Here is a 22,619-nt window from a genome sequence, read left to right on the forward strand (position 1 = left end):
TCTCATTTGAAAATACTCCCACTATTTAGTTATTATTCACTATGTTGCAAATACCAACTAAGCTGAAGTTTGCGACTGTGGATTGTTTTCCCTCTTTTAAAGAACTACCATTAATATCCCATTTAGACACTTGAACTGCATGAAATACGATAATTACCTTTCATTCTCTTTTCTGAGTAAGATCTGGTATTTGTACTTTGGTAATGTGAATTCTTTGCATGAAATAGATAATCTCTCTGAGCCCATACAGCCAAACCGAGCTAGAAAGGCTAACCAGTAATTTGCCTAACAAGCTGGTGTTCCTGTTGCTATCCTGAGGGTGGCGTATAAATAAACACTTGCACTATTCTTTTAGTTTGAAATTAAGGGGTCAATTTTCCAGCAAAATCCTCATCAGTTTAGAACACAGAAAAGCTCTGTCAGGGAACAAGTTGGTTGGTATGACACAAATCTGCTACAACTTGTCTTTTCTAGCATTAGCAATAATTTACACATTTGAATGTTCTCAAATGGCTGGTTTTGGTTATGCTGCCACTAATGGATCACAGTGGCCTCCTCTGCCATCAAAAGCAGCTGGAATGTGTACTCTGTCACAGCCCTGCTGCTTTTCTTCATTGCCAAGGGGAGAGGGAGTGTTCAAACAGACATCAAAAGACTTGCTTTGCTCAAGAGAGGTAGCCCAAGCTCACCTGCTGTTTCCCTGCAGCAGTACAGGTAGGCTGGAGGTAGGTTAAGATTTAAGTCAGGGAGTAACACTGTAGTTGATCCTAGCAGCGCTAGCATGCCTGCATGCTCTAATCCCCAATCTCTTCATACTTTCTTTGGAAAAGAGGTGAGGATTTTACTTCAGTATTTTACACCCACAGTTTACAGCATTTTATACCCACACTTGTAAAATCCTAGTGGTTAAACCCACTTCTAGAGTCAGAATTGTCAGGAGTACTTAAAACCACAGAAACAGTCATGAACAGGCTAATTTTTAAAGTCTTCTGTGTTTAATGAGCTATTCTTTGGTATTAAACCCTGATCAGATTTGAATCCCTGAAAACTCTGCTCTGCATACTTAATTGAATCAGTCATTACAAAAAACCATCTCTGGAGGGAAAATCAGCACCTGAATTTTACAGCTCAAACATAAAAACAGAGGAAGAAGCCAAAGAGCCACAGAAATTAAAGGAAGCCAAAACTTGTTGCTTACCCTTGACTTAGAAGTGGCCAATTTTCCGTAACGAATTCCCAGGCTATACGGTGCCCAATATCCGTAGTCACTACGTGTGAGATGATCGCTGAAGTACAATTGGAAGAAAATAATGTGTCACTGAGTCCATATTGCAAGTATCTGTTAGAAAAGCAGGAAAGAAATAAACCTGTCACTTGCTGTTTTACAATGGAAATATACAATTTTGCAATCTGGAAATATAATCCAGTTCACCAAAATTCCTATCTCAACAAATATCAGCATGTGGAAGGTTATACCAAAGTTGGTGTCACTCTGAGCTGTGTATTCAGCTTGGGTTTTGTCCTCAACATTTGTGAAATCCTGTTTTTGCACACTGACTCTTCACGTCTTAGTGAAGTGAGGGTGTAGAATGTCAAATAGACATACGTGTGCTTCTTATCTTTGCGGCAGAAGGACAACTGCTCCTACCAGACAAGCCTGCTCCTCACCTTCAGGTGATTCCCTTCACTGTGACTCAGATGGAGCCTACAGAGTATGTCAACAGTGAGACACTGTTACACAAAAGTGACCCGTTTATAGGGTTCCCTATAACAAGACTCAGGAAGGAGTTTTTCATGAGGGCTAAGGCAGAATTTCAGAAGTATTTCAAGAAGTGCCTGCCAATGTTGTCAGCAGCAGCAAATGCCTGAACATCTTGAAAAGTAATTATTTTCTTTGTTGCCTCAATGTTTTACCTTGCATGCTCCTACTTTCAAAAGAACTCTTTTAAAAAGAGTTATTTTCTCATAGGGTCTTGCAGGTAGCTGCTTTATTTATGGGTAGAGTAGCTGAGTGGGGTTTCTCCCCTTCGCATGTCACCACTATGCTTAACATAATGGACAAAGTATTGTGAGGGCCAGGAAGAGCACATCTTAACATTCTTCGACCCAAAAAACTCCCTGGATGGCATTTCAAAAAACAGATTGGCTTATCAGCTACTAAGGCACACAGAGGAAGAAGCTCATCAAAACTCCCTGATCTTGTCAGGGAATGGTGCTGGCCTGTTGCAAGAAAAAGGCAATAAAGGATCATAGGTTAAGTGGGAAATTAACATAGCTGATTGGGCATCTCTTCGCAACACTTCTTGTCTTATTCTCAGTCATATTTGTTCTGTCTTCCCAAATGACCTCCACACCAGAGTAGGTGTCTGGAAGGAGGAAAGTGCTACTTCCACACCTTTAGACCCATGGAGTTTATGCGAATGCTTGGATGATAATTCTTTAGACCATCACTGCCAAAATTCCATTCCTTAACAAATGCTTTTGGTAATACAAACATTACAGATTAGAGAATTGAACATTTTTTACTGAGAAAGATACAGATGCCAGTAAAAGAAAATAAACACAGTGTTCCAAACTCTGTTCTGGAAACATTTGGACAAGACTCTTCGATACATGTCTTAACTTTTTGGTTGGCCCACATGGAGTCAGGACTTACAACTTGATGACCTACATGTTGCATCTGCAGAAGGATTGTTTATTTGTGTTTGTCCCATTTTGTATACTTGCTCCCTAACAAAACTCTTTAAAACTTTACCAGTGGTCGACAAGACACATGCTTCTGTGGCAGGCAAACCTCCACCAGCTTTGCACAATAAAGTATTTTTGTTCTTATTATTTACTTCTATCTGCACAGATACTTTGATCAAGGTCACCTGTAAAGTAACCATGGCTCATTGGCACAGCTCATGGCATAGAGCAGGATGTCTTCATCTTCCTCAACGGAGTCAGTATGGTTATACATTTTCCATGCAAAATTCCATTCTTTATCACTTCCCACTGCAACACCATAGCAGCAGACTGTTTTTCTAATTAAAAAGGGAATTCTGCAAGGCAAAATATGATTAAAAGGTACTGTACTGTTGTAGAGGCAAACCCTGCTGTTAATGCGCAACTGAAATCAAATGTTTATTTACAGTTAGAAGATACACAGCAATGGAAATATAAAATAGTAATGTAAATAAGGATAAGAAATTTGATGGTTTTATTTATGATTTAAGCATTAAAAAAGCATGCAGTTTAAAGGAAAACCAAAAACCCCAACATTTTTTAGAGCAGTTGGAGCAGACTATTTTGTGTGCATACAGTGTCAATGCCACTGTCACAGCCTGGGCAATGGGTCACACCATTAAAGACTGCACCACTGCATATATGCATTATTCCAGACAAGCCTTTTTAAAATTTCTTCAGTGAATGCATCCAGTAGGAAGAGTCATTTGCAGCACAAAAGGAAACAGAAGGGACATTTTTCCATGCAACAGGCAGCCTCCTATTACTCCCATTCCAGGGAAGAGTCCTCAACATGGCAATGAATTTCATAACAGAAATTAAATGCAAACTTTACCAGTGTAATGCTCCATATGCAAAGGCTGACCAGAAAATTTCTCCTGTAGCAATGATGTGTCCCTGATATTAAGACATTGTAAACACTTTCCAGTGATAGCGGTATTCTACTATGCAGGCTATCTGAAAACAGTTTCAGCTAATGGTATTTTGGACTAATTCCCTACAGAAAAATGGGTCCCTTTGCTACAAGCAAAACATTTGGCTTCCCTACATCATCCTGTTAGTTTGCTTATCATTACATTAGGCCAGGATTGTAAGTAGAGGTGTAAAAATTATCCTCCCCTTGATGAGGGAAAAACATACAAGTTTCTGGTCACAAAAGCCATTCTTCAGGCCCAAAACTGGAAACAGCAAATTTAAATACAAGTTGAGAAAATTTCCTGAGTTTCAGCAGAGTATCCTATAGAAAATGAAGATGATGCCAACAGAGTTAGTTAGTCAGAAAGAAGGATATATGAGATCAATCTTCTGAGTACAAGGTAGAGAAAAGGAAGTTATAGACTCTGGAAACGAAGGACTACTAGGAAAGAGGGAGAGAGCTGGGTGTTTTACATGACAGACATCATGTGTTAGTGAAAAGGCAAGATGCAGGGATTTTGGCAGTCCTGTTGCAGGTGCGGCATTTCACTGTCATAGTAACAGAAAGCATGGGCATATTCTATATTCACTTCAAGGAATAGTTTGGATTCATTTACCTAGATACTTGCTGTGACATAAGGGATTTGCCACCAAGATGACATGTAGAGTAGTTATGTCAGGCTAAAGTATCATGCTGTGAGGAATCCCCCTCTGGCAGATCTTATTTGAGTTGCAGGGTCTGGTAATTTGTTTTATAATCCTTTCATAATACTGCAGTAAGGGGTCACAGTAAGGTGATAACAGGGTAAAGCTGTTTTGGCCAACGTACAGCTATTCATTTTGCTACTGAAGCTGTTCCAGTAGTTGCAAAAAATGTTTGTTAGTAAGTGTAAAGCTGTTGTGTGTGAATAGACAGGTTCTGTGTATCATTTGGCTGCAGCTCTGATGTGCAACATTCAAGGCAGGTTGGACGGGCAGCCTGCTATGGGACAATGGTTTGCTGGCTGATGACATCTGGGGTGGCTGTGAAGTGGTTTATGTTGTGCAGTTCCCACTATAGTCCAGAGGGACTTTGGAGCTTGAGGTTATTTTAGGTGAGGGGTGTGACTTATGCATCTTGATATTTTTCATGGGAGTGGCTGTGTGATTTGATGTTACTGGCCTGCCAGGATCCCTCATTTCTGGATCTTGGGGAAGATGCAAAAAGCTGCTGGAAAGCAGGGCAGGTTATTTTACATTGTGTTTTTGGAACCAATCCAGAAATGACATAGTGGTTTCTTAACTTTTGAGGGTAGCAGCAGAATATGTGAACCTTTAGTAAACAAGTAAAATGAACAGCAATGCTGTCCCTCCCCATAGGCTAGTTTCCTTCTTTCAAAAGACAAGCCAGTAACAGCACCTAAGAGAATACATTAATTTAACAAGCATCACTACCCTCCTATAATAAAAAAGAGTAAAACAGAGAAATTGGCTGGGGATTACAGCTCTTGGCTTGTTATTTTCATGAAACAGATAAAAATGCACTGTATCGAGTCCAGTTGCATTCTGCCAGGAACTGTTTGGAAATGTTCAGCTGAAAGTTGATAACCCAATCTGAAACAGAAAAGCATTACTTTTTTCCACAGATGTGAGAATCCTACTGGGTCCCACCTGTGGCAGAACAGCTGCAGTGTGCTGTTATGAGTTTGCTCTCAGCATGAAGAACGTAAGAGCAGCTAAAGGGATTTTGCTGTGAAATATGGGTCAAAAGTGTATTGTGCCTGTTTCCGTTCCTACCCAGCACATGAAAAGTCTCTAGATTAACTGCATGGGAACAGTAATCTGTCACTTGAAACCTAAGAAGTGTCCTTCTTCTATGGGGTTTTCTCCTTAAAACATGATCATTTTTTTCACTTAACAGAATTCAGAATTTCATTTTTTTCCACACATAAAACCCGTAAAATCCCTTTGAACTTTTCTCAGTGCCAAGAAGATCAGCAAAATTAATATTCTTCATCAAATTCAAAACTCAATCAGCTAATATATTTCATAGACTTTTCAGCTCTTCAAGTCAAATAAGGTATGTAGTATTCCATCACCTCAAATGTTATTAATAGGGGAAGATGACTATTTTGAAAACAGACAGACAATTCGGCACAGTATTGTTGCTTCTAGAGTGGGATTGCAAGAATATTCTCTCTAGAATGGAACAAAATGTATTTAGGCTTTTTAAACTTTTCAGTCTAACTGCAAAACTCAGTTGGGCTTTTATAAGTATGATCACTATGAAGCTGTTTTAGAAAACTCAAACATAATAGTACAAGTTCAGTTTACTTAGCCAACTACATATATCAACAGAGATACAAATGATGACACAATATTTATCACAACTACAACAAATAAAAATGAACTTTAAATATTCACTCACCGGTGCCAATACTATTTGACTATTGCATAGAAAGACATTGAAAGAAAGAGGGAAGAAAAGAGAATAAGAATTTCAATACATTGTAAATTTTTTTTTAATGATGCAATACTTGGATACAGAAAGTCTCCTCCTGGTAGAGTCCAGACTCCATTCTCACGGACCAGACACCTGACCACTAGGCTCCAGTATCAGCATAAGGACTAACAGCTGTTCCCAGCACCTCTTTATGTGAACACAGAACATGCAAGGCACTTTGATGGGCTCATCACGGGCAGATGGCTGCATCATGCAAACATCACTCAGTATTGTTAAGAGAAGCTTAAAAGCTGAGTTGGTATATGTTACAACCCAAAGGCTGTTCTGTAGCAAAGGGACTGGGCCATATGGGATATTAACACTAATAGGAGGTTCACCTGTTAACATGGCTAACCATATTTTGGTCTTCATGGCAAAATCTCCATCCTCCAGCCTGTAAAGTCTATGTAAAAAGCCTAAGTAATTATGAAATCATCATAAAGCTGGGATTTGGGGAAGAGGATGATGCTGGGGAGACATAGTTGTCTTAAATTCTGTCATTCTGTCAAGAAATAAGAGCAGTGTACAGAGGCATTTCTCCTTCTGCCTTCCCCTTTTAACAGCTTTTTAATGTTCCACCTCCCCTAGACATGCACACCTCTAAGAGCAGATCATCATTCTTACTTGTGCTCAGGGTTGTCCATCCATTTAGCATACAGTTCAGATGACAGGTCCAAACAGTCTTGGAGGCCCAGCCAGCACGCTGTTGCAAAGAGTTTTTCCAAATACACTCTTGAAGGGAAGTTAAAACAGTAAGAATAAAAGAGATGCATACCACATTTGGAGTGCTTGAACTGTGCCTGACCACCACAGTTTCAGAACATGATGCCATTAACCTGTGAGAACCTCCACTAGGAACAGTTGAGTTTTAATAAAATAATTAAACAAACAATAGTGGTCTCCTGACATCAGTATTAATGGATACTAGTGAGGCAACCAATGTACTATATTTTTTGGTTAGTTTTTTGTATGGTTTATATCCCTCTTGGAAGTTTTAAGGTACTGGTTGCATCTAGTCCAAATCACTCTGATGTTCAAGCCTGTCGCTGCAGTGGCCTTGCAAATGAAGTACTTTAAAGTTTAAGTGACTGATCCAAAAATCGTATCTTAAGTTTGTTGTTGTCAGTTTTTCTTCAGCTAGCCTCCTGTTGAGCTGTTATCTGATAAATGAGAGCCACCACTAAGATCCTTAAACTATCATCCTTTATGCTCCTATCCTGATACTGCAGTTTCACTGGAGGTGTCATCATAAGGAATACACACTTACAGGACAGTAAAATAACAATTTGTCTACATTCACATTAGTTAGAGAATTATTCCTGTATCTTGTATTTAATTTACACAAGCAAACTGCAATGTGTCAGATTCAATCACATCAGAAAAAAACTTTTAAGAAAAGCAGAATACTTACTGAGCAAAATAGTCATCTTCCAAAGCATCAACATTTTGATGAATAAAACCTGCATAATAATGGTATATTGGCAACATTCTCTTTAAAAGGTATTTCTTTTAAAAGAAGGGAAAGAAAAATTACTTTCATTTAGATGCAAGTTTTTATTTTTCTTATTTACATAGATTTAGCCTAAAAATTTACCACTATTAATGTCTTGAAAACACAGGATATTAAATAAAATATAAATTTGGTCTAAAATTCAATATACCTGTACCTCAATTCAAACTGGCACATTACCATTTCACATCACTAGGACCTTTCAACTTATTATGAAAGAACACAAATTCTCAGAAAAACAGGAAAAAACCCTTCTCAGCTGGAAATACTTTGTTCTTCTCACTTATTTTCACATACCTTTACTTTCTAGAACTTAAGAGAACTAATACTGTGTGACTGTATTTATTTTAAACATAAGTGAAATCTTCAAATAGAAGTCAAGGAAATAAATCTGACAGTATTATCTCAGGTAAGTCATATATGGGAGAGAATAATTTCAGTTAGTATCTACACCCAATTCCTTCTTTCACTCCATGAATATGAATGGAAAGGGAGCACAAAGCACAGAGCACATATATACTGTATGCCTTTTGTATATAGCAGTGTTGGTCTTTTCACTTACTGCTGACTGATAGCTGTATTTTCCAGATTTGCAGTTTCAAAAAACCAAGGATGAAGCTTAATGTAAAGAATGTGAATGTATTTCTGCTTTTCGATAAGAATAACTGAAGATTCAATGAGACTTATCATTGACTAATATGTATAATTAAGTTCCTCCTCTTATTAAAAAAAAAAGTTGATGAAGTCATGCAAAAGGAATGACAAGAACTCTGACCCATCATACTCACCACTACATTCTTGAGAATTTAAAAAGCATTAATTTTAGACTGATGTATTTGCGTGGTCTAGTATCTTTGCTAACTAACAAAATGGTCATACCTTTAAAAGTGGATATACTTCATAGTTCTTCAGTGTACTTTCCAAATTATCAGGTATTAGGTTTAACAATACCACATTCCATATGAAGAGTTCATCTTCTTTGGCAAGGTATTTTGTTAGTTCAAGTGCTGTTTCAATTGGAACATATCCAAAGCTATGTAAAAAAAACCAAAACAAAACAAAAAACCCACACACATTTTAGCATACTTATTCACATTAATTATCTACCACGAATATCTGGTTTTTTATGAAACAGACAATAAGACATCAGGATACCGTGTGGAAAGTAGGCGGGAAAAGACGTTGGAAAAAATAAAATAAATATAAATAAATGGTGATTTTAGGATCTTAACTCTCAAAACATCTATTAAAGAGCACAGTGCCACTATCAAAGTAATAGGACAATCATGGCAGTAAGCGTGGCAGTATGCACACTGTATCTGCTTGTGTCTGCAGGATACGGTACAAGCACATTGACAGCATGTGTCAGTCCCACTGGAACAAAATTAAGAAGAAAAGCACTGTTTTAGTTATAATACGATTTTATTTTTATTATGAAACAACTTACTTTCATTACATGTTCTTCTGTGGAATAGACATTATTATAAAAATCAAACCATTTAATTCACATGCATACTATGTGTGGAATTAACTACTTCAGCATGGCGTTTCTGCCCCTCAGTGTGGAATAAGCATGAAATTCATTTTTTCACAATAAAATTCCACTTCGAGCCCCTTTCCTCCAGAAAAAAAAATATTTTTGGTGTACTTATATAGCAGCACAGTTCTATACTTCACAGTTACATTCGTTATTAACTACTAGTTTTGAGCTCTGTGATGAAAAAGGACATTTGTATGGGAGGAGGAATAGGAATTTTTTACTTCCTCCTCTCAGAGGTACTTCCACAGGCCCTGAAGCAGGGCAGTGTGCTTTGGCCACATCATCCCTGAGGTCCCTCATCATAGGGATACCGTCGTCATAGGTGTCTGATGCTTTTGGGACCTCTGGTACATGTGAGGCACAGACACATTTGATGCTTTTTCAGCTCCCTACAGTACTACTTGACCACTCTAGAACCACGGACCTGAACAACCAAGTCGTGACTCAGCAAGAGAAATTAAGGCGGTTTTGAGTGATGCAGTACAGCATAGCTGAGATAGTCCAGGATAAATGAAGGAAGATCAGAACCTTCATTTGGAAACTTTTTTTCCCTTAAGACAAATACAGGTTAATCCCTAAAGAACTCATGGCAGTGCCACTATTTAAAATAATTTCCCAGGAGCTGGAACAAAAGTTAAAAGAAATTTTGAGGTAAATCACTCAGCACTGACAAAAGAAGATTAAGTAACTTTCCCACCATTTTGTCAAAGCAGTAATTCTTACGAGCACACATAGGTAGGAATGAAGGAAGCAGAAGTAGCAATCTTGAGTGTGATCATATATTTTAATAATTTTCTGTAACATATTGGAAACATACTTACTCTGTCAATGCAAAAACATCATCTATCAGCTGGAACCTGCTGACAGCGGGAATGGCCTGCAGAAAGTATTCATGTAATATTAATAGATTTAAACATGTCATTAGGAGTTTACAAAAAGCTTTACTATATTTCAGAAGGATCCCTAACAGGTTTTCTAAATCAAAATAGCCTACAAAACATTGTTAAATGGATCCTGCCTTTTAAGCTGAAATTATTTATATGCTTTACGGGATGTTTTTATATATCTATACACAGAACTACATGATATAGTTATATATTATGTTGTCTATAAACATATAACTACAGTACATTAACCAGAGAATTTCAAGACCCCTCTTATTTGCATGCTGTAATTAAAAGAAAATATTGAAATGCCACATGTCCTAAAAATAACCTAGTTACATAATTTTGGTACTTTTTTTTTTTCCTTTTGAGGCTTAAATATGGAATCTGTACCCAGTGCAGAGCAGAGTGTCTAGCACTGCCATGAAATAAATGACCGAGGCACAGCCATGCACCGGTGTACCTCTGCCCACAGCTCACGCTCTTGTGAGAGGACTGCCATCCTCCTTGTCTCCTCCCTATGCCACGCCTCTGCAGTTTGGTCACTGCTGGAGCAAACACTCCCTCTGACTGCTGGAAGCATGAAGCAGTGCAGAAATGCAAATCTGAACATGCAATGCTGAAACCAGACAGAGGTCAGGTGGCTTGGGCTGACACCCACCAGGGAGGAATGTGAAGCTGGGTGGAAGCTGCATATTCTTGTTCCACCTCTTGATACCAAGATATATTACATAGAGCACGACTACAAGGAATGGATGGCTTTGCACAACTGCTACCCAGAACACTTCCTACCAAGAAGCATTACCACAAAGAACAGGTGGTTCGACCCCAGTGCCACCTGCAGCACTTTGCACAATTGTGGTTGATAAGGCATAAAATGCACCCTGATTTTGTACATAACTGGCAGTTACGAGAGTTTGACACAAAATTGTGGGCACAGATCTATGTGTCTGTCCTCCTCACCCTCCCCAGAAGGGATCCTTTATGGTAAGGCTTGCGTTCTTGACCACACTGAAGGTTTTCACTCAAGAAATTAACTTTGTGATTGCAATCCTGTTGTTAGTGCTCTCCATAGCTATTCTGCAGTTAACGCATTTGTCCCATCAATCCAAAAGAACTACTTACGTTGCATTTTATAACCCATTTGACTTGTGAACCTGTCTTGTTTGAGTGTGACCAAACCTACAGTTAGTAGATTATTCCTGCACCTCCTGTCCAGCCCATAGTTACATTTTTGCAGCACTGTATGGTGCCAAAAAATGGACCCAAGTCAGCCCACACCCAATTTCCTGATGATGTAGGTTTGCTGTGAAAGAAAGAAGCCTAGAAGAAATGAAGCCAGTGTGATGTAGGAAGGTTTAATGTGCTCTGATCAGTCTCATGTCCTGACTCTCTAGAGAAAGCTGACTGCACTGATTACTATTATATTGAAAGGTTAAATTTTCTCAGTTACCAAACCAATGAACTGACTTTTGTTACCAAAACCGATGAGCTGACACCACTGCTGGAGCCTCTGGCTCACTGTAGGATTAGGCAACACTGGAAACCATTACACCCCATATAGAGTCACGGTTGTTCTGTACCACTTTCACCTTCAGTTCAGGCTATGGCAAGTCAAAGGTGGGATGAAATTTACTCTAAGTCAGTGTCTACAGAGGACTGAAAGAGCCCAAGTAGAATTGATTTGAACTTCTAGGAAAATTCTCCACAAAAAACCAAAACCAAACAAAAAAATTCAAAAAACCCCAACCGACCAAAACAGCAACAAAAAACCACCAAAAAAAGTCAGATTTTTTTAATTCCATGGGCAAAAATATTGTGGTTTGACAAAATGTGGAAATAAAAAGCTTTCTCACAACTCTCCCTCTTCATGGTTATAATGCCTTATACCAGATAAAGTTCAGTCACACATTCACACTGAAAGCTCCTTGAGCCAGATTTAAAGAGTTTGGGAAAACCACAAGCTGTTAACAAAATTTCAAGACAGACTGTAATGTAAAGTTATTTTTCATGTTTATATGAAACTGTTCAGGCCTGTCATCTTCCACTACAAAAAGATAGTGACTTCAGTGGTGCAACAATGAGTTTGTCATAATTCCAGGTTTTCATCAATGTGATTCCAGGTAAAAACTGCAAGAAAAAAATACATGGAAAGAGTCTGCTCATAAGCTTGAGAAAACAAACATGATCTTACCTTTGGATCAGTTTCAAGCAAGCGTGCTAATCTCTTCAAGTTTAATTGGTCATAGTTCACTCTGTAGTATCCACTTAAATTTACATTTAGCAAGATCCAGTCATATTCTGACTCTGATACTTGCATTTCAGGAAACATTTCTGTAAAGTGACATTAGAATGTATCATTTTGTTTCCATGCACTGCTCTTCTCTTGCATTTATAAACAATGGACTTGGAGCTCCTCTGAGATCTGAGACACAAGTTTGAGGCTGGACTCAAAAAAAATCCCCCTAAAGCACAGTGCACTTGTGATCTCTGCTCTGCACAGCAGAATGACTTCAACATCCACTGACTCCTCAGGTACTAAGCACCTTGAGATTCTAAGGGGTAGGCTGAAGACCCACTTTGCTCCTACCCTCTAGCTCAAAGGCAGCTGCAAGAGTTCAGAAAGTTTACCCAAGAGTCAAGTCTCAGGATGAGGAGCAATACCCTCCCACGCCTGCTGTAGGGCATGCACCCACAGCACACCTGCTGCTCCCAGCTCCAAAACACAGTGCTCACCACCTTACAGAAGAACTGACCACCTACCAATATTCAGATAAATGGAGAGCAAGAAAAAAAACCTGGTAAGTTTAACAAAGAGACAAGTAATTGAAAATGCTGATTTTAAAGAAGATAGTCCCCACAGTCCTTTTGAGCTACATCATTCACATCATCAGGCTTCCTCCTGCAGTCCATCTCACTTATTCACGTGTTCTTGTCTGATTGACTGCTCCTGATAGCCTACTGTGCATTGAAGGAGCCAGGGCAGCCTTGAAGGCTCTCAGCTGCCTCATCAGAAGAGCATTCAAATGCTGTTTTCACATCCTGATTTGAGAAGGCAAACTCTCTTAAGACAGTAGGACAGTACTGGTTGAGTAGTCTACACCCATCAGTGCTTTACTCTGAACAGAGGACTGAGACTCCAACGTTCAGACAGAGCAAGTACTGCAGGATTCATCCTGTATTCAGACGAATATACGTCTAGATTTTCTTATTTGCCGTGTATACAGTCGAATTAATGATCACTCAAGCTATCTTACTGCCTGAAAAAGAGAGGAAGTAACTTTTAACCAATGCAAACAGAGGGTGGAGAGCTGCAATATGCACAGCATATCGAAGATTTGCTCTTAAGCATTCCATTGCATTAGTCTCTGCATCTTCTTTTGGCTCATCTAAAACCTGATACATGGCTGACTTGCCAAAGAAAAATGATTACCACATTCTAACGATTACACTTCTTCCTCAAAAAAATATAGCTGATTATTGGAAAACACTGAGTTTAGAAATAACTGAATTTTTTATTTGGTTGGAGATGTCCATAAAATAACTTTCTATTATAAGACTTTAAAACTTTTAAAAATCATATTCTTTTGCTAAAAGTATTTTTTCATTTAATTTGCATAAAAAATTAAATGTTGTTGAAAACATTAATTTCTGTTGTTACAGATATTAACAATGTTGGGTCGCTTCCCACAGCCAGTGTTAATTTTTTCAGTCTTGTATCTACTACTTGAGCTGATAATTTTCTGGTATTTCATCAGAAATGAGATCCTATCTATACTCAAAAGCGGGTGTTAACATCAATGAGATCTGTTGGGGTAAGAATAATACAGAAGCATGAGGACTTAAGACTTTGGATTTGTGTAAAAAATTACAAAATAAAAATTTCTGTGGAAATCTCTACTCCTAATGTGTGTTGTACCATATTATTAAAAACTCAAGCTTACACTGAAGTTTGATGCAACATAGAAAAGAACATTATATGGACATAATAAAAAACCTACTGCTATAGTAACACAAAATCTTTACCATGGATAAACACAGAAATTTCTGTATTAAAGATTTATCTCCCCTATTCAATTCAAATATACCTTCTGTTTTTAGAAGACTTTTGAGTGTTTTCATCAGTTTGGTTTTAGCATGTGCAAACAAATACATTACTTACTGCTGCTTTTATCTAGCCAGGTTAAGGGTTGTGATGATCCATTTCTCATCCAAGAAATAGGAATAATCCAGGTGTTACTTAACAAAAAAAAAGGTTATGATTAAAGTTCTTATACTTAAAAATCCCCCTTAGCTGATGCTAAACTACAGTGCAGATTAGTTCTGTCTTGCAAGAATATCCATCTACCTTCTCTCTGATGCATGCAACCTCATCAGATAATGGTATTTCTGTTGGATCAGCATTTATCTTCTCCAAAAGGGAGTTTTAGCATGGCTTTAAAAAGGCACTCATATCAAGAATATTGTTCAGTGCTAGGTGTTTAAACACCATTGTCTCTCTGTGCTGTCTTTCCTTCTCCAGGCAGTAATTTTATCCTCGTCACTTATTACACTTAACCCTGCTTCTGGAGAACTTAAAGCTACTTTTCAGAAGGGCATCTACTGAAAAAAGGTCTCAGGTAATACAACTGTAATTACAACTGTAATTCTGACAACTGTAATTTCTTTTCTGAGGGAATGTAAAACTCCTTTCTGGTAAAAGAGATGAAACCTTCAAACACCTGAAAAATTCTGTAATACATGTCCTGGGCTTTCTTACATTCACATGGTAATTTGTGCTTGCTAACTGTAAAGGACTTCACATTTGTAACTCGGAATTCCTTATCTGAGCTAAGCAAGAATATCGAATGGCTTAATGTTTTGCAATTCCTTGGAAGCAAAGGACCCTGTGGCTCTTGTCAAAATTCCTTTTGCCTGTTTGTATTACCAGCAGTAACTTCTAAGAAAAAAACTGCTTTGGATTTTGCTCTCCTTTACACTTCTTCCACACATGGCAACTCATCTCATGGGCTCCATCTATGCACCCCAAAACTCATGTCAACTGCTCCTTCATGAATTTTCAAACCCTAGCCAGGAGTTTCCAAAGTGGGTGACAAAAGGCAGCTACTTCTATCACCATTTTCAGGCATCTGAGTAAGCAGCACAGTTTTCAAAAGCCCCAGGCACTCAACAGTGCTTGCTGACAATAACTTAAAACTGTTGTTCAGGTATCAGCAGTCTCTGAGAAAGGGGTCATTTATTTATTTAAATACAGCCCTCTTTTCCTTGCCAGGCAGAAGAGACTGGAAATATGTGCACTGGAAAGAAGCTAAGCATGGTTCATCCAGGTCCCCAGTCTGTAGACCTGAGGGATGAGAAAAGACGAAAACACCAGGCAAAAATCCTCCCTGCGACACACTCATCGCCGAAGTCTGTCTTTATTCTTATGTGGCTGGAAAAGTCACTATTCCAGAGGAAAGCAATTTTTTGGCAAAACAAGCAGAGTTTGCAGAACAATTGCAAAGTCCAGTCTCAAACAGATTTTACTTGACTGTTCATAACAAGAAAAAAACCACAAGTTAAAAAATCAGATGGTCAAAATATGTTGTCATAACTGAAGAGCTTCCTGTAAAAAGCAGGGTATAAACATACAATAAAACCACAAGCTAAACATACTTGTAAGAATCAGTATTCTTTCTATTCTTTTTATTAAAAAATTGTTCCTGTCTGATTGTTCCAGTAGTTAGATTTAAAGTTAAAACTGGAAACCCATTTTGGCATGTCCAGGAATCCATTATTTGCTTTACAGATGCTGGCAACTGAACTTCATCCTGTCCATCTACGACCTGCAAGAGAAAGAGGAATTAGAAATATTTATGATGAACAGGTACTTACTGATATTGCTTCAGTGAATCTCTGGGAGCTATTCTAACACAGTAGAGAAAAAATCTGCTTAGCAGCTTGCTGGTCTTTGACTCATGCAAGAAATCTATGTACCTAAAGTCCAAAAAATGTTATTGACATTATAATAAAGACATAATACAGGCATAAGCCTTTCTCAGGAATTATGAAATACTGAGATGACATTTCTCATTCTAAAGCCTGACCGCTAAATTTTCCCTTTTTAGTGTTAATGTACTTACACATCTCTATGGCTATGACAGACTTGATGCATTAATTTCATTCAAATAAAACTGATGGAACACAAAGATTTTTAAGTGACCTAATAAACAAACTGAATTAGTGAAGACAAATTGAAAAACATTAAGCTGGAGTCTCAACCAGTGTGAATTGGTACAGTCTTCACTGGCTTAAAACATGTGACAACCTTGCATATCTGAAATTCTAGCACTCCCATTCTTAAGACAGAGTCTGCAACACAACAGAAGCCTTCTTTAGAGGACCAGGAAGGTGGATTTTTTAAAAAAAATAAACCTAATATTAGCATCTGTTTCCTTAGTCAGATTTCTGCCAAAACCACTGAAGGATGAACTGCTGAGCTACTGCCCTGGATATAGACTTTGCTGGATCTGTGACATACCAGCATCTTTGATCATCAAGCCCGAGGCATCACACACTCTGATCTGGCAAAACTTAAGCTCCAGAACAATAGGCTGTGCAATTTCATGTAGGCTTATGTAATAACCACGAAACCCAAAACTTTGCCTGGTCCTGATTTCCCATCTCATCTCTCTACTCCTTGTACTTAGTTCTACGGATCTCAGGTGCAGCAAAGTAGGCAAATAAACACTTGAGAAGACATTAGCTGAGAAAACCAGTAAAGCAAATTTTATGCAGGAGAAAGACTGTGCTACACATAGCCACATTCCAGTGCAGTCTTCTACAAATAGTTTATGCCTTAAATTTGGACTGTGCCAAACACCAGAGAAAGAATACTAGAGACATAAAATGAGTACCATCTGGATGTGGGTCCAGAGATCATCTTGATTAGCATTTGAGAAGGAAAATTCTTTCAGATACGACTGTGTGGAAACAAAGAGAAGCATCAGAATTCATGAAGGTTCAATGCAACCACTAGCAAGGCAAACAATTTGTACAACTGACATTTTCAAGCTTATAAATCAAGATGAAGGGGTTGTTTTTTCAAACTTACAGTAAGCGCTCTGATGAACAACTTTTCAGTCAGGAAACCAGAAAGCATCCAGGTTATAGAAGCCCCCTGGAGTAGAAAAAAAAAAAAGTATGAGAAAAAATGAATTATTATTGCAATTACTGTTGCAATATTTTTTTCAGATATTCCAGAGATGCTAGTTGGTCTACACCCACACTTCATATTTCACAGAGGTTAAAAATATTTTCAGTACTTCCTTCAGAGCCAAGTAGATTTGCAACACCCAATAAATTCATGTGTGCCGCAGAAACACATTTTGAATGACAAAACAGTTTTGTTCAGCAGTTCCTCCCAAACCTACCTTGTACCATTAGTTTAGAATCTGCAAGAAACAGGAAGAATTTTCTATTCTTTTACCTTGCTATATGTGATGTTGTCAAACAGAGACATTAAAGAAAATGATCCTTTGATCTTATCTTCACTCTCTGACAGTGATCGAACTATTTCACTGTCTTCCCTTAAGACAGGTTGAACGACATGAACATAAAAGATTTTATCCTGCAAGAAGAAAACAAATCTAAGTGAGATGAACAATGAAGGTACTAATTCCCTGGAGAGAATGAGGATTATGGAAAAAGCACTATTATGGATCATTTGTCTACAAGTGAACTCTCCCACTCCCTAAATTTCTTATGAAGTACAAGGGACCATATATCTGATCCTAACATTTTCCACAGGCAACATCAGTGATCAGTGAAAATTTTACGTCTTCGAAGTACTGTGGTCTTGGGCCTGACAGTCAGTTACAGTGTAATCCTCAGGCAAAAATAAGTCAACTATATTAAACAGCAAAGGAACATATCCTGAAAACTGAAAGCCTGTATTTCATTTACTTCCGCCATGAGTATGGCAGCATTTTCCTCCTAAATTCCCTGTTTCTTCTGCTGCAACCCTGAGCAATAACCTAAATGAAGGTACCAAGGTTTAGCTATGAGGCATTTCTGCTTTCACCCAGTGAGAAATAGGGAGGGAAAATGGCTCCTCAGGAGTAAATGTCACCTACTATGGTCAACAGCTCAGAGAAGGGACTGGAGCGCCTCTCCTCTAAGAACCGGGTGAGAGAGCTGGAACTGCTCAGCCTGGGGATGAGAGGGCTCAGAGGGATCTCATCAGTGTATCTACCTGAAGGAAGGCTAAGCAGAGGACAAAACCAGGCTTTTCCAGTGGTGCCTAGTGACAGGACCAGAGGCAATGGGCACACACTGAAACACAGGAGGTTCTCTCTGAACACCAGAAAACACGTTGTCACTGTGAAGGTGACTGAGCATTTCCAGAGGTTGCCCTGAGAGGTTATGGAGCCTCCATCCTTGGAGACATTCAAAAGCTGTCTGGGCATAGTCTTGGGCAATTGGCACTTGTGTGGTGTTGCTTGTGTAGGGAGGCTGGACAAGGTGACCTCTAAATGTCCCTTCTAACCTCAGCCACTCTGTGACTCTGTGAACATTTATGACCCACAAAACTGTGCAAGAAAGACCTATATTCTCACACCTGTGTGATTAATTCTGCATTGCCAAGGCACATTACCTAACTGCAATATATCAAACAGAATTATTAACCAGTAATAACATTTACTTTATGGACACAAACAACAACTGCTGATTTTTAGACAGGAAAGCTGTTTAAATTACACTTTTCAGTGATATTAAAACACTGCATTGCAGACAATAAAGTGAGCTGTTGCAGAAGTTCAAAGCAGAAGGTAACCTCATCACATGACCTAGAAATCCTTCTGACAGAATTTGTTTGGCATGCCTTTATTAGTTTCCAATCAAGAGTGTAATTAAGTGCTTTGGTGAATGAGAAAAGGAAACTGACAAACAGTATTTCAACTTAGCCAAATAAAAAGCAGCCTGCAGTAACTGCAGTCACAGGTCTGCCCAGACTAAAGGCTCTTCCTTCCTTCAGAAGCTGATGGCACCATGTACAGACATTTAAGACTGCATGGGCAAGTGTACCTCATCTCATGGCTGCAATTAGCAGCTCATATCCATCTATCTCTGAGTTTAACAATGGATGGAGTCTTCTAATATGCTATGGGATTTACACTTATTCCCATTTGGGCAGAATAGGAAGGAATTTCACCCTGCTGTTGGATTAGCTATGTGCATTGTATTTGTCTTATCCACAACCAGACATTCAGGGACCCAGTGCAGTAAGCAGACTGAAAATGACCCAGCTTAATCTCTGCCTGGTAAAGATACCTGAGGACTGGGATAATTAGAAAAGAGTTTGGCAAGCGAGGAGGAAAACCATCAGCTAGAGCAGGACCCAGGAGAGAAATCTGAGTTTGCTACATGACAGATCTAGGGCAAAACACCAACTCCTTGCCACTGCAGAATCCCAGCTGCCCATCTGTCCTCTGCATCAGCTGTAGAGAGCTGGATATGATCATGGTCTCCCCACAGATGGAGGCCTACAAGTAAAGAATCAAGACCTATTGGTCATTCTCACAGAAGTTATGTTTGTAATGGCACTGTTGAATTAACTTCCATCTCCTGCACCTTCCTTTCCTTTGTATATGATGGAACTTTGCTACTAACTGTTAGTGCTTACCAGCGAAAGTTTCGGTTCAACAAAGGTAGCTCCCAGGTACTCAAAGTAAGATGCCAGGCCCTCATTAAGCCACAGATCATTCCACCAGTTCATTGTGACCAGATTTCCAAACCACTTAAATAGGAAGAAAAAATATCTCAAAATCTCATTGGAGTGCTGTTTTCACTTTTTTGCACACACATAGTACTGTTTTTAAACACACATACATAGGCTGAAGTAACTTTATTTAATGTCTACATGTAAATTGAATAAAATGCTGAATATTCCTTCAAATAGTGAAAATTCAGTAGAAAAAGATGTACTTTAGAAAAAGTCAGAAGTTCAGGGCAGTTATTTTTAAATTGCTTAATCTACAATTTCATACCATGAGTGTCAATCTCAGTGCATTATGTCATTCTCTCAGAGTATTTAATTTTAAACACTTCTCAATATAACTTAAATATCTAAAATGTCATATCAGCCTATAATTAGAAGTAGGGCATTTATCGAGCAATTACAAAATCATCTTTGCACGTTCTCAACAAAGTGAAATTGTCAGAGGAATGACATACAACACTGGGGAAATAACCATTTCCAAAACCAGCAAATCCTTCTCCGGGCAAGTATAAAACTTCCAAAACAGCTGCTGTGTACTCATATCTGGCAGTTTTAAAAACCTGATCATTTCTGGATTTATATTTTATTTGCTAAATTTTATTTCTTCAAAACTTGAACTACAACTTTTTTGTAAAATAGTTTAGTTAAGCACTGACATTTATTTCATTGGCCTGCACTAAAAATACTAAAAATACTTTTTCTTGCAGAAAAACAAATGCCTTTTGCTGTAAGTACATGCACTGCCACTACAAAAGAATACTGATGAACTCCATTGAGTGTCTTACCAAAGTACTAAGTTTATTGTGTAGAGAGAGTACTGTCATCCCTACATCCCTAGCCTATCTTCTCACATGGCATTCAAGTACTGTGTAAGAAAAAGGTACCATTAAGAGTTTTGTATCAATGAATCCTGTACTATCAGTATGCTGTCTGTAATATGACAGAACCTACTTTTAACATTACTTTATCAGCAGAACATATGCTCAAATAGGCTTTTAGTGCTCTAGTGCTCACACCCTCTACTGTTAAGTGATTATTTTGCTTCTACCAATCAGTAACTGCATCATCAGCAACCACAATGAAACAATGTCATAGGCAAATAAATGTACAGAATTTTTTACCACATGCCTGGTGTCCTAATTCATGTGACACAACTAAGGCAATCATTGCCTTCCTGCTTGTGAATTCATCACTTGGGAGGTTCATCAATGATGCTTCTTGGAAAATCATTAGCCCCCAGTTTTCCATACCACCTGCTCCAAAATCAGGCAGTGCAACCAGATCTAAATTGATTCAAACAGACAAAAATTTTTAAAAAGGTATCTTAAATATTTTCATAAATAAAATGCTCACATGATTTTAATGCTCACACTGGCTCAGCACCCCGTTGAAGGAAACTACATTGTAGTGGTTCTTTGTGGTACTACAGCAACACTTGGAAATGGTCACTGAAATTTCTTCTTGTCATGCTTTTCACCTATGATGCCACTCTTTCAGGAAGCCTCATAATAAACTCCCACAAAGCCCAGATCTGTACTGTATCTTCCACATACAAATGTTCAGAATGAAAATTAACATTAGAAGAGAATATATTCACTGCTGGCTATCAGAAATCTTTCTCTGTGAGTTTCTCCTGTGTTACCTTTTTCTTCAGCATAGCAACTGATAAAAAAGAAGCTATGCTCTTTCAGCTGTGTGAGTTCTTTTCCACTCTTGTTTGAAAGGCTCCTTAGAAACATCTCTTTATTTACACAGTAAGACTGTCACCTCTGTACTGCCCTTCTGCCTTATGCACAGAGATTAGCTTCCAGTTCAAATGTGAGAGCTGGACAAAACATCATGGTCTCAAGGAAAGGTATACTGTTTAAAGTCAGCAGCAAAGATCAAAATTTGGAAAAGGTATACAGAACATTTATAAGCAGACACAAGCTTGTATTCCAAAGCAGCTGACCACAAGAAAGCTGCAGTCCAAAAACCAGGCAATTAATGCAAACATGGTGCTGAATCCCATCACAGGCAGGCTGCATCTCAGCTGGGATTATTGCCTTGAGTTTACAGTAAAGGTATTTTGCTTTTGGTGAGGCAGCCCTTATCCAGCCTTGGGGCAAGAGACCTCACTTACAACTGCATTTAGATAAGGTGTAGACAAACCCTTAACAATCCCTGGGTTTAAATCTTTTTATTCTTAATTTCACATTTCGAGTTTGCAATAGAAATCCCTAGCATTTACAAGGAGGCACTCTTGGTTGGTCTAATCTATTTTTTAAGCAAAACTTCAAATAAAGATGCTGGGAAATCTGGGGGATATTGCATGGCATTACAGTGGGGATTGTAATGGTATTACAGCCCTCTCTGAAACTGAAATCCTACCTAACAGGAATTCTACAATACCATTCCTCTACTTCAATTGTGTAATAGTTTCATATTATTAATGTATTGACATTGCTGCTAAACAGAAGAACACAAGCATGAAACAGAATAATCTAGCTTGTAAAATCATTAAGACAGCAAAATTTAAAGAGTGAAGACTGCATCTATTGCATTTTCTGAAAGAAGTGTAGTGAGTAATTCTGCAAGTTATTTGAAATATACTGGGAGATAATAAATTTACACAGATTAACATTTATTTCTTTAAAGTGCCAAAATACAGATTTGACAAATCAACAAACTGAAGGAAATTCCTTTCCCCCAGTCCTGCAATCTGCTAAAATCATTGGCTGGTCCAAAGTCCATTCTAAACAAGAACTGCTTTCTGTGTTCTCAATGTTCTACCCATTTTCCTGTAATATTCATGATGAAAC

The 22,619-nt window shown here is 38.3% G+C and overlaps 1 protein-coding gene and 1 long non-coding RNA gene across 2 annotated transcripts in view; one reads left to right on the forward strand and one right to left on the reverse strand.

The window, feature by feature from the left end:
* LVRN (laeverin) overlaps positions 1-22,619 on the reverse strand; it is a 35,557-nt gene that overhangs the window by 1,422 nt on the left and 11,516 nt on the right. Inside the window, exons 5-18 of the mRNA XM_039566975.1 lie at positions 20,947-21,101; positions 19,723-19,836; positions 17,527-17,667; positions 17,152-17,217; positions 16,955-17,020; positions 15,714-15,883; positions 14,221-14,297; positions 12,253-12,392; positions 9,996-10,051; positions 8,514-8,667; positions 7,536-7,630; positions 6,749-6,856; positions 2,874-3,044; positions 1,199-1,339 (exon numbers count right to left, since the gene is read on the reverse strand). Of these exons, the coding sequence (XP_039422909.1) occupies positions 1,199-1,339; positions 2,874-3,044; positions 6,749-6,856; positions 7,536-7,630; positions 8,514-8,667; positions 9,996-10,051; positions 12,253-12,392; positions 14,221-14,297; positions 15,714-15,883; positions 16,955-17,020; positions 17,152-17,217; positions 17,527-17,667; positions 19,723-19,836; positions 20,947-21,101 (1,654 nt within the window). The remainder of the gene's footprint in view (positions 1-1,198; positions 1,340-2,873; positions 3,045-6,748; positions 6,857-7,535; positions 7,631-8,513; positions 8,668-9,995; positions 10,052-12,252; positions 12,393-14,220; positions 14,298-15,713; positions 15,884-16,954; positions 17,021-17,151; positions 17,218-17,526; positions 17,668-19,722; positions 19,837-20,946; positions 21,102-22,619) is intronic.
* On the forward strand, positions 14,463-15,712 carry LOC104690447. Its single transcript, XR_005603825.1, has 2 exons — positions 14,463-14,677; positions 15,331-15,712. It is a non-coding gene; the product is annotated as an uncharacterized LOC104690447 (long non-coding RNA).

Source organism: Corvus cornix, chromosome Z (assembly GCF_000738735.6).
Source record: "Corvus cornix cornix isolate S_Up_H32 chromosome Z, ASM73873v5, whole genome shotgun sequence".
Taxonomy (NCBI): domain Eukaryota; kingdom Metazoa; phylum Chordata; class Aves; order Passeriformes; family Corvidae; genus Corvus; species Corvus cornix.